This window comes from Syngnathoides biaculeatus, chromosome 8, assembly GCF_019802595.1.
Source record: "Syngnathoides biaculeatus isolate LvHL_M chromosome 8, ASM1980259v1, whole genome shotgun sequence".
In the NCBI taxonomy this organism is placed as follows: Eukaryota; Metazoa; Chordata; class Actinopteri; order Syngnathiformes; family Syngnathidae; genus Syngnathoides; species Syngnathoides biaculeatus.
Window position 1 is genome coordinate 22,102,967 of NC_084647.1, and position 12,839 is coordinate 22,115,805.

The 12,839-nt window shown below is 42.5% G+C and overlaps 1 protein-coding gene across 1 annotated transcript in view; it reads right to left on the bottom strand.

Annotated features, from left to right (window-relative positions):
* LOC133504901 (rho GTPase-activating protein 32-like) overlaps nucleotides 1-10,350 on the bottom strand; it is a 34,329-nt gene extending 23,979 nt beyond the window's left edge. The window contains exons 1-3 of the mRNA XM_061827636.1: nucleotides 10,215-10,350; nucleotides 9,939-10,098; nucleotides 1,180-1,297 (exon numbers count right to left, since the gene is read on the bottom strand). Coding sequence (XP_061683620.1) covers nucleotides 1,180-1,297; nucleotides 9,939-9,948 — 128 coding nt within the window. The 5' untranslated portion in view covers nucleotides 9,949-10,098; nucleotides 10,215-10,350. The remainder of the gene's footprint in view (nucleotides 1-1,179; nucleotides 1,298-9,938; nucleotides 10,099-10,214) is intronic.
* Nucleotides 10,351-12,839: the final 2,489 nt, after the last annotated feature.

Sequence of the window (12,839 nt, forward strand, 5' to 3'; positions counted from 1 at the left end):
ACATCGGTTTAGCACTATCAGCTCAAGATTTCTACGTTGCTTGTTTACATTTAGAGGTATTTCCGAATAAACGTAGGCTATTTTCCTGAATTTTGAACAGTGACAACATTCACTTTACAGGTACGTGCTTACTTTTATTTTAATCAATGTACATTATTCAATTAAAGATAAGCAAGGTTTGTAACATTTGATTAATAAACTGTTCACAACGTGGCAGCAAAACCTGACCAAAAGAACGGATGTAATTTTGCAATTCAATATTGCTAAATTGTCTTAAATCATAAAAAAAAAAATGTACGAAAAATAATAATTCAAACACAATGCTACTAAAATGGTCTTTTTCGTCTCAATAGAATGTAGATTATGAATAGTTTAAGTTTATAGCAACATATAGAAGCACACTGACAGCGGTAAAATACAGTTTTTTTATATGTTTAATCTGTTTATTTATTGACACAGCACACATAAATCATGAAGCCAAAGCCATATTTCCTCAAATTACGGTCGGCACATTGATGGACACCATACCTCAGCTGATAGACGCAAAAGGAAAAAAAAAAAACCAACACACTTCAAGCGAAGACACTACAGTTAGTGATGCCAATAGGCTGCATTCGAAATATGCCCATTTAATATAAAACACGCATGTCCTCCCATGTGCAGCAGAGGGGAGCGGGTGAGTGTGTGGCACACTCAAATCATGACATTGCACAAGCGTGGCGCAGTCATTCAACATGCAACTGATAAGGTTCTAACAACATAGCCACTAAGACCTGACAAAGCAGAGAGGAAGTGCAGCCTTTCTGTGGCTTTTGTGTGCGCCGAGCAGAGTGAAGCTCACCTATTCAGGCCACCATAAAGGCAGCCAACCACGAGTCGAGCGCATTACAAAAGCCCGACTCCAAATGTGACTCACTGTCTTCGGGGGTCAACTTTGATAAGCAACAAAAAAAAGACAAGAGGGACGGGCCAGGTCGTTGTCATACTTATTCAGGCTGATGAGCTCAGTGACATGACGAGTAATACACATTACTCATTGCGACGTGCAGTCACGTTGCTTGTGGCCAAAGAAAAGGACTGTCAATGGCTGTGCGCGCATAAAAACTACATACGTACATTTCTCTCGCTGCTGCCTCTATATGACTGATTGCGAGAGCAGAAAAGAAAAGACGGTCTCACCCCTCAAGGACGTGACTACTTCCTGGCTCCCCCCGAGGCTGTAAGCCGGCATTCTCGATCACCGCGGCAACCACGCAGCCAGCCTCCATGATGCCGTCGTTCCGCGAGCGCACGCTGCCTGGAACGTGAGCGGCGAAGAAGGGAGAGATACAGAGAAAGCGAGAGAGAGAGAGAGAGAGAGAGAGAGAGAGAGAGAGAGAGAGAGAGAGAGAGAGAGAGAGAGAGAGAGAGAGAGAGAGAGAAAGAAGGGGTTGTGTTAAGACAGGTGCATGCGGGAATAAAGGTTTTTCAGAGTCTGCCAGAGCGAACCCACTCGGGGCTGCCGCTCGCACTCGCCCGCTCTCCAGGCGAGAAGCCTCGGACCGTAATGTGTGATGATGTCATGCTACAATGCTGCCAGCTGACACGATGACGACACACGTTGGGCTGCACAGTCAGAGGGAGGGGTCTACTTGCTGAAAGGAACAGGGTATGCACATTGCCTGAGCAGCAAATGCGACAATAATCTTGGTTAATTGATGACTTCTACAATACTCTGTAATAGTCCACAGCTATGAATTTTCACCACCATTTTACTGATTATAACAGTAAATGACATTTAAGATTGTAATCCTAAAAATATTGGACACGCAGAATTGGTTAAAAAAATAATAAGGCCATTTCATTTTGGTGAGGTGAACTGAAAAAAGTAGCAAATTTTGATGGCCTTTATGAACTAGGACGCGCTAACTGACAGGTATCAATACTTTGGGCTTGGCAGAGTTCTGTAGTCTACCCAGTCACATCCTAGTCTATCTAAAGTCATGATCAGTGTTGGGAAAGTCCATTTTTGATGTGAACTAGCTCAAAGTTCAGTTCATGGTTCAAAAATATGTGAGTTTATAGTTCTTTTTTTTTTCCTCAGCTACTATTACCCTCAAAATACTAAATATTTCATTTTTTCCACAGTTGATATCCTTTCAGTCCACGCTAGTAACCAGCTGCAGGTTTCACCCAACAATCTTGAAAAAAAAAAAATTGTTGCCTTTTAAAAAAAAAAAAAGACTTTTGTCTTAAATGTGCAAACAAAAACATGTTTGTAAGACAACATGACAGGAACAATGGTGAAAGGGTACTTATAACTTTGCATTCCTAGCAGCTTTAATGTAAACAAGAATGGCGGTCAGCAAATATTTCGTTCATCCCTGACATATGAAGGCTTGTACATAGTGTGTCCAGATGTAGTCCTGATAACCTTTCATTGCTCAGTGAGTCTCCATTCTGTGATTGTTAGTTTTTTTTATGTCTCAAAAGTATTTTCTGTCAAATGGGGGTCTGTTCTTGGACTAGAGCAGCTCCAACTAACGGAAACAAGTTTTCAACATATTTAGCAACTAAAACTTATTTGGCTACATTGGCATACTATGAAGAAAATGTTTAAAACTGTTTAAGTGTATAGAGGTCGTACACCTACGTCATAAAATCATGTGAATGGCCATATCGCCAGTCCAACAAAGCATTGTTGCAAGTTAATTCGGTTGAGACAAAACGAAAATACATCTTATAGCAGGACATCCAGAGTTTTGTCTGATACCGTTAAAATTTAGAAGATGATAATAAACAAAGGTACATGGAAAAATGAGAGACACTTGGCATAGAGGACCCATATTTAATGCCGAAGTCGATGTTTTTGCCGATAAGGAATTGGACTGTTAACCAGCTTCCGCTTGTCTTGGACAACTGGATCTACACATGGATCTGGTGAGTAAATCGTCGAGATTTACACGGAAGAGTTTCAAAACCTGGAAAAGTCTGGTCGCATACAAATACTTCCTTGCTCGATCTGTTCTCAATCCAGAATAAATCCCACATGGTGATGGAGCCACTCAGATTTTTTCAATACAAATACCAAAATGTAAATAAATGACCCCTGGTTTTACACAAACCGGCGTTCATAAACTATTATTGGGTGGGGGGGGGGGGGGGGAGTCCGCTCCTCCGTACATGGAAGCGTACCGCGGGCATCATCCATCACGTTTAATTGCCAAAATCCATCGTTCTTTTCTGGTCTTTTCAGCTGGTATGCTAAGAATGATCTCTTTGAATATCTGTTTCGTCTGTTGTGACAACAAACAGCACAAGTCTCGGGCATTGTGAATATTCTCCTCCAGTTCAATGTCCCCCACACTGTCAAACAGCTCTGTTTGCCGGCAATATGGCACCGTGAAAATGGTGACGTCATGTGCACAAGCTCTATACCAGTACCTAGGAGTTGTGAGAAAAGTGCTTTCATTCAAGTTGATATGTAATGCAAAGCTACTCACTAGAAACTTTCCTCCAGTATACTAAATTTGTGAAAATTACCTACCATAACTTTCCACTGCAATGCGGTCTCCAGTTTGCTACCTTCAAGACATTTCACTCTCATTCCTTCTTGGTTCGCTACTCTGTGTTGCTACAGGCAAGCTCGCTAGGCGCTGCTGCTAACTCCCATGGCTAGTTCAAATTACTGCTAGCTGCTGCTGCTAACTCCCACGGCTATTTCAGATATCTGCTAGCTGCATGCTACCGTCTCTAGTCTTACAGCAAAACAATGGCTGGTGAATAATACAATACCAATTATTGACCAAGTACTTCATTATGAAGTTGACTCTGAGGGAAGTAGTCGACTACTGCACTTTGTACCTGCTCAATAATCCCAGGATATATCAAATACGGTCAGTAAGACTACTGTACTAATATATACAGTATATATTGCATCAGTGCAAGCACATGGAGGAAACTTTTTCTTAGAAAAACATGGATAATACTTCCCATTTTGAGCATGGATAGTAGCAAATCAAAGGTGAACATTAAACAATACATGTAAGAGTTTCCCTGATTTTGGAGTAGTGTATTATCCTTAAGATCGTATGATACACAACACATTATGATGTTTCTACGACAGTACATTGTTGTATTGAACAAGTCAGTATGTGATACTGAAAGTCTTTTTCTGGCACTCTTAGATGTCTGATCTACTCCCTCCACGATTACTACTCCTCTCTTTATGTATTGTAAACAAACAGAAGGATTGCACTGACACAGTGAAACCAGACTCCCGAAAGGTCCTCTAGATGATCTTCTCATAACTCGCTTTGCAACGAGTGCTTGGCGACAAAAAATGACTGGGGGACTGGGGTCACAAAAACCACTAAGGGTCCATTAGATTTAAACGAAGCAGTTGGAGGTCGTCGCTAATCAACATTGAAACGGCGGGAGCGGATTCATCACTAGTGCGCTTTCCCACCAGGCACGCCGCTGGCTGGCCTACAGCCTCACTGGCCGGCTGTTGACGGGCTTCAAAAAGCCCGCTGACTCAGCAGAATGCGAGCGGGCGGGCGGGCAGGACCGGACCGCAATTCATTCTTTACTATCTCCTCTCCAGCAAGCAGTGTAAACACCTGACATGCCGTTTGAATTTAAGGTCCAGCCCTCACCTTGTCCTTATCTTTGTTTACAATATCTACGATGTGGCGGGGATTACGGCGCATTCCTCATGTGAATTCCATGTCGGGAAAATGCAGTACTTGGCCTTGGAGGCTGCGGCACGACTCCTCCAGGTTACATACGTGAGGTTAGCTGCTTAACTCAGCAAAACGTTTGGGACACCATGCAAGTCTAATGGAATCTAATTCTAGAACTGTACGGAAATATAATGCTCTCTTTCTGCATTTTTTTTTTTTATTATTATTTGTTGTTTCTTTTATTATTGTTTTGTATCGTGCTGCCTTCATGGAGTTGGAGTGGGTATGAAAAGTCAAACTCTGGTTTAAATGCCTTTTTCTTTTTTTTACATTTAAAAATTTAGATCACGATAAATAATTACAAAACATTTTTTCTCCAATGTTACAGGCCATAAGAAAAACTTTTTGAGAGGAAGTAAAAAAAAAAAAAAACGCTTGCACACTCTTATAAATGGAATGTGGGATGTGGCTGTTCATAATTAACTAATCACACACATATACAGTGAAGAAAATAAGTATTTGAACAACCTGCTATATTGCAAGTTCTCCCACTTAGAAATCATGCAGGGATCTGAAATTTTCATCGTAGGTGCATGTCCACTGTGAGAGAGCTAATATAAAAAACAATATTATAATTAAATAATTATTTGCAGCTCTATCACACAAATAAATCGTTAAAAAAAAAATCATACATTGTGATTTCTGGATTTTTTTTTATTAGATTCTCTCTCACAGTGGACATGCACCAACGATGAAAATTTCAGACCCCTCCATGATTTCTAAGTGGGAGAACTTGCAATATGAGAGGGCGTTCAAATACTTATTTTCCTCCCTGTATACTATACACACACACACAGACACACACACAGACACACACACACACACAGACACACACACACAGACACACACACACACACACTGTGCACGAGGAAGTATTGACTCCCTTAAATTATTTCCATATTGCATTGATGTAAAGACAGCACTCCATTATTGACAGAAAAACGGAATTTTTGAAATGTTTGCAGATTTACTAAAAAAAAAAAAAAGAAACCATAAGTATTTAGACCCTTTGCTGAGTGTTTAGCAGACACACCCTTTTAAGCTAATGCAGCCACAGATCTTTTTGGACGGTTCAATTCAGCTCTCAAGCTCAAGCTGCTTCCAGAATGGCCCTTCCAACACAACCACAACTGCAACCCTTAACTGTTTTTTATGTTCGATAGCTTGCGAGCCAACGAGCAAACAAGCTAAGGGCTTAAGCTAAAAAACTCACTCGACTGAACGTCAGCGCTCGGAGTTATGTTTGTTGTGTGTGTGTGTGTGTGTGTGTGTGCTCCCCACTTAATACACAATCACACACACACACCCGGATATGATGCAGTAGTTGACTTCAACGAAACCATTTTCAGAGATTGACAAGTCTCACTTTACAGTTCAGCAGGTCAAGGGCAGGCGTGTTTTTATAGTTCATTCTCTAAAAAGCTTGTTGAGAGAGAAAATCTCTCTTTTGAAGGCCGAGAGGCAGCAAAAATTAGACAGGACACAACAACATTCATAAAATAAATACAAATAATTGGGATTCAAATATATGGTGTCTGATATATACTTATAGACACAAATTCCAAATGCTTTGGGATTTGGTGTTTTTTTTTTAACAACATGGTAATATTGACTTTAATCAAATTCCCAAAATGCTTTGCACAAAAGAAGGTCTGCCACCAGACACCCTGACTTCACTGCCCAGACAACTTCCCCATCCTGAGTTGTGTAGATAATCATCACCGGATGTCTGGAAAAACTACAGTTTGCAGAGCATATTCCAAATTTTTTTTTAAATTTAAACTTTAATTGCATCGGCAGCAGTGTGAACAATTGCCATGTGTGTCAATCGAAATCAAGCGGTTTTATCTTTATCAAGGGAGACTCTTGTATTGGATTGTCCACGGGTACCTAATGAAATGGCCATCCCAAAAGAGCCGACACGCCGACTTTCAGACAGAGAAAATGTTGACATAGTTAAACAAGACAACAAAGCACACATTCTGTAAGAAGGTTCTGAGTATCGTTGCTGCAAGTGTTCTGCCGGTCCGTAAACTGCAATAAACAAGACCGTCTACCTGGAAAGAACCCTTTGAGGTGCAAGCACTTAAAAGCCTTTTTTTTTTTTTAAAGCTGCACACACAAAAGAGACATTTATCTGATGTCCTACATGGCAACAATAAAAAAGAAAGAGAAAATAGGACAAGTCTACTTCATGTGGGCGGCTTTATGGAACCTGCTTCAGCCGCTCTTGTCTTGACAGGAAAAATGGCTGCCTACATATTTTCTCTGGGTGAATGTAAGAAGATGAGCCCGATTCGTCATGGAGACCTCTCCCCATATTCCGCCAAGAAAACATAGTCGAATGGTCCCCATCAATACTCTATAGTGGTGGAATTTGTGTAGGAGTCTACACAAGTCTTAGCCAAAGTTGCTCTGGTGGTATATTTTTAGTGTTGGGAGGATTACAGTAAATCATCATCCGGGTGAGAAACGGGGGTGTGTTGATTAAATATTTGTGGCTTTATTGTGCGCAATTTAATCAGAGCGCACTTAATCGCGGCGCTCTCTGGCCCCGGTGTGACGACGAGGAGATTGAGCCGCCGTGTGAGACGACAGCAAGTTAATCTGGCAGATTTGGAAAAGATTACGTGATGGTACCACCACCACCACCACCACCACCACCACCCACCACCACCACCACCACCCCCAACCCCATGCAACTCTCCCCGACAAATCCACTTTAAAATCGGCAGACGAGGACAAGGGGGGCAAAGACGCCGCCTCGGGCAGTTTGAGCGTGTCAAAAGGTGCCCGGAAGGCTTATTTCCCTCCTCTCGCCACCCTATCCTCCGTTTGAAGGAGTCGACGTGGACGGGAGGGGTTGCCACGGCAACCGACGGCCTTTTCTCCGGAGCTGGCCTGCGTTGACTGCATTCCGCGGCGCAACAATGCGGCCTCACTGAATTACTGTGAGCTTCTGATTCGCCATACATCCGCGAACGTCCTGGTCTACTCAATACTTAGCAAATTTAGCACCTTGTAAATTCAAATTTGACTCCATTTCCTCGATTGACGGAGGAGAAAATGGACAAACCGTCGACCGGGATGGGAGCAGCTGTCCCCGAATGTTCAGAACACATGCGGCATCATTGGCGACGTCATGCCGTCTTCTTTCAAAAGCAAACCTGCAAGTGACTCTTCATCAATTCCATCCACCCGACCGACCACTGTCATCCAAATAACTCAAGGATCACGAATTATGGCCTAATTTCCACACCCTCTTATTTTGTCTGGCTGAAATTACACCGTTCAAGAGGCGCTTCCTGTCTCGTGCAACTGTATACCCTGCCCCACATACTGCTGAGCCAGTGGCGTTTGTTACCATGACGACTGAGCCTTTGGACTTCCATGGTGCATTTTCACTTGTTTAGGCAGTGCTTCATACACTACACTGTGTGTATGTGGCACATGTGCACATCACCAAACAGCCACGCTGTGGTACAATTCTACCAGGCAGCAAACAATGTCGGCATGGAAACGTGAGCTCAGAAACTTCAGAGAGGAAGTCTGCCGACCCAAATAAAATAATAACAATTGATTAAGCGATACTTTTACCCATGGATCAGCATCGCCCTCAACTCCTCCTCAGTTAGCCTTTTAAGCACTTTTTGGTGTTTATGAGTCACAATGGTACAATCCGCACTACAGAATCCAAACGGCATCCATACATTTCAGGAATTAGCTCCAGGGTGTTTTGCTTGGCCTTGGTTTATGCTGTACTGCAATATTGCTGATTATTTTTCCCATTATCACTTTTTATAGTCCTCCAAGGGAAAAACAAAACTTGATGCAATGACCAGACATATGTGTTTTATTACATTTCACATTTGAACATCCATCCATCCATTTTCTTGGGCACTTATCCTCACGAGGGTCGCGGGAGTGCTGGAGCCAATCCCAACTGTCAACGGGCAGGAGGCGGGAACACCCTGAACTGATTGCCAGCCAATCGCAGGGTACTCGTCACACTCACAACCACACCTAGGGGCAATTTAGAGTGTCCAATTGATGTTGCATTTTTTGGGGACATGGGAGGAAACGGAAGTGCCCAGAGAAAACGCACACAGGCACAGGCATAACATGCAAACTCAACACAGGCGGGGCCGGGATTTGAACCCCGTTCCTCATAACTGTGAGCCAGACTCTCTTAGCAGTCATTCACTGTTCCACAATCTTTGTACATTTGTGGGTTAAATATTTTGTTAACAGATCTATTGAGGTTTTATATGCCTTTTAGAACTGCACTGCAGGCCAGATCAAAAGCTCGCAACGGCCGTAGTTGACCCACAACGCTCCTCTACTGAGATGTTCTCTTTCCAGGAGGTCATTAACAAGCTATGAACGCCTTACAATGAACTATTCCACACATTTGCGAAAGAATACCTCCGCCGATTTGCAATCTATAATTAAACTAGAACACAGCAAGCTAAATCGAGTTTATTTGTATGGCCCTTGAACACAAAACAGTCTCAAAGGGCTTCACTATACTGTATTGTGTTATAGTTTACTAAACCACAAAAACATGGCACTGTTTGGCAAGGAAATAACAGGTAAAACGGCTAACAGTAAAGTTGTGGTCTATGTAGTTGTTTTACGGGTTGCGAAGAGGCAACAACATACAATACACACAGACGCCTTGTGTTCTTTAGGGGTTTGTTTGTTTTTCATATCTTTAGTCAGTCAGACTAAGAGACTCTTGACTACTTACGAACATTTGATTTATGGACATTTAGAAAAACAAACAGACTGCCATATTAGCTATTTAGCTAGTTTGTCCTTCTGCACCTAATTGATGGCAAAGTTTGGTAAACGCGTTTTTGATCCTACCTGTTCAGAGCATTTGTTTGTCTTTTTTTTTTTTTTGGGGGGGGGGTGTATGAAAGCTGGCTGGTTCTAGGGGCGTACCGAACAAATTATGCACAATTGACGATACAATCAGCCTTCTAGAACCTAACCTGTTAGCAAGAATAGCTTTGCACTGCAGTGCCTGTTCCAAGTGATCCTCGATAATTCTGCTGACACATACGCAGTGACACGAACTTCCACATCAACAAAATTAAAGAAACACACATTTCAAGTGATGTGTCGCATGACAACAGCGAAGTGGGTTAAGTTCTGCCTAGGTGGACTCTGACCTGGCGCAACAGCTGTGCGGCCTCCCCCCCCCCCCACCTTGCTGCATTACAGCGGCGTGTGTGTGATCCACGATGTCTGCCCTGCCGTCTTCTTACCTGCCGCGCCCGGGTGTCCTCCGCTGATCTAAGTCGCCGACGGGAGGAGCTCCTCGGCAATCGCCAGCGCGATGTCGGCATGGCACTGCATCGACACCCTCCTATCACACGATACGCAAACCGCTAAGGTCGACGTCCGGAAGTGTAATCAATAAAATTAGATAGATTTTTAAAACAAAACAAAAAGGGAAAAAACCGCAGAGGAGCTCCCGGCTACCTGACTCGTGCAGCTTCTCGCTTCCTCTCGCTGCGTCTGACTGCACTCCGGCTCGGGAGCGCGCACCACGCCGCCTCCGTGCCCGCGCCTCGGACGCGGGTGGCGTTTCCCACGCGGAGCCGCTGCCAAGGAGCCACAGGGAGTGAAGCCAAGTAGAAGGAGGCGTGGGATAGTGCGTGGGATAGTGCGGCGGGGGGGGGGGGGGGGGGTTCGTAATGGGCTACGCAGCCGAAGACCCCCCCCCCCCTTTGCCACGAGCGCGCACGCTTACATAAACCGTGTGGAGGTGGGAGGTTGCACTTCACTCCGTAATATTCTAGTTTTCAATAACGTGCAGGAATCATATATTTTTTCAAACATTCGCATTTTTTTTATTTAAAGCCGAATAATGCACGAGATGCAGAACATCACGTGACGTGACTAATCAGTTTGTGGACTTCCTGACATTTGTTGTGCTGCGCTAACGTGCACGACTGTGAGTTGAGGACAAGACATGATTGTTTGAAGCCGAACTTGACAAAATGGCCGGTGGGTGCCTTAATTCACTGGCTGTTCTGTGGGAGCAGGGGAGCCAATGCCCCTTAACCCTTGAGTTTGGCCACCCACTAGGTTTGGGTCAAGCCAGCCCACAAAACGAAAAAAAGATACCACCCAAATTCTTTTGGGACTGCTTGTTTGGTAGATTGTTCAAACTGGCTATGTAGTGACATATTTGTGACCTCTTTTGCCGAAAGCGGATGCAGGTCGCGCATATAGGCCTACCGGATTGTACCACAGTAACTTTATAAATTGCAATGGGTTGTTTTCACTGAATTACCCATAGACCACTCCGCGCCACCATTTAACCTCCCTATCTAACGCCGACCAGTGTTGTAGCCTCCGGAATGCTCTCCGTTACTGTTTGTGTTTTGTGTTTCACGGGTATCTCGGGACTCAAGTACACAAGAGAGGACTTGCTCACCATCAGAGAGCCTTCTGAATTTTCTTCGACAACTCTCGCCAATTCGCTGAAGCTTTTTCCAGAGTTGCTAGTCGGCGCGTAAGGTTTGACCTCGCTTATCTTTTTATTTTATTATCCAGCACACTTCCAAATATACACCATCAAAACCGGTAACGTTTCATCTTTGGGAATACAGTACTGGCGGTGTTTCTTTGGCCAGAGATGCGAGGCTACGTTCAAATCTTGCTCGCAGTTTGGAAGCTGCGTACTCCCCATTTAAATATTCATTTGAATGTGTTCCCTATCATATTGTCTAAATTGATTTTTTTTTTGTATTACTGATAACGATGCATTATTTTGTTTTTATCTCAAAAACGTCAACAAAAGACATTTATGTCACTGTTATTCATTTTTAATACTAGAGGAGTCGCTTTCCCTAATCCCGTATTTTTCAAACATCATTGGAACAATGTTAAGAAAAGCGTGTATACACCTTGAGAATACAGACTGTCCTTAAATGCTTTTTAATATTTATCTAGTGGATTAACTGGTGGTTACAACAGGTGTATGCAAAACATTTTTTTCCCCAGAATGCCCTCGGGTGAGAACACTGGAGCAAAAGCTCAAAGGTCATTCCTTCTCTTTCGACTTATTTGTTTTTCTTACAGCGCCTAAGCCAACCTTGCAGTTGTATTTCTTAAGAAAAGATTAAATATTGACTACAAATGTTGCAATACTTTTGGGCAAGAAATTGCTTGAATGAATAACTTGTGAATAAACGTGTGTCCTTTGACCTGAGGTCATGTGGTTAAAAATGCACAACACTTACACCCCGTGTCCACCATGTGAACTACACTTTCTTTTATGAACGAAAGTATTGGGACAATCTCTTTTATTGGTTAATTAATCAATCAACACCTCACTAGCTCTTTAGTAATCATACTGTGCAATTTTGGACAATTCCTCGCTTGCAATTTTGTGGGGACTGTATGGGTGAGCCTTTTAGATTCCTTGTGCACAAAAACAAAATCCATAAACACATGCTCAGATGAGTTCGGAGTGGAAGAAGCCCTCAGAAATACTTTTGGGCTGAACCAGAAGAACAATAACGATGCAGTATTGTGACTGTTGAGACTCACAATATTTGCATGTTAAAATAACTTCTACTTTAAATAACCGTCCTTGTCACTGTACCGTGACACAATGATGTGACCGAATTTTTGCACTTATTGATATTCAGACTTAAACCCAATGGAGTATGCATTTTACTAGTTTTAGCAGGAGCAGATGGGTGTAGTTCCCAATATGTAGAAACAACAACTGAAATAGAATTTTGGAAAAATAAATCATGCATAATCATGAGCGTCAAACTAATGCTTTTATCGCAAGACACATAATAGAGATCTTTCCTCAGAAGGCTGTTATGACTAAAAAAATATTAAAATCATCATTGTTTTATTAACAACAAATTGAATTGGAAAGCACGAGTCATGGAAAATATTGATAATCAAATTTAAAAAGTAGTGTTCAAACTATGTCCAAAAAAACACAATTGGTTGGAACAAAATGTTTGTAATAGTAACTAAAACAAAACAATTATGGTTCATATTGTTTGCTAAAATGAAATCAATTTAGCAAGACACATGATGCAGACATTTGATTTGCATTAATGATGTGCAAAAATG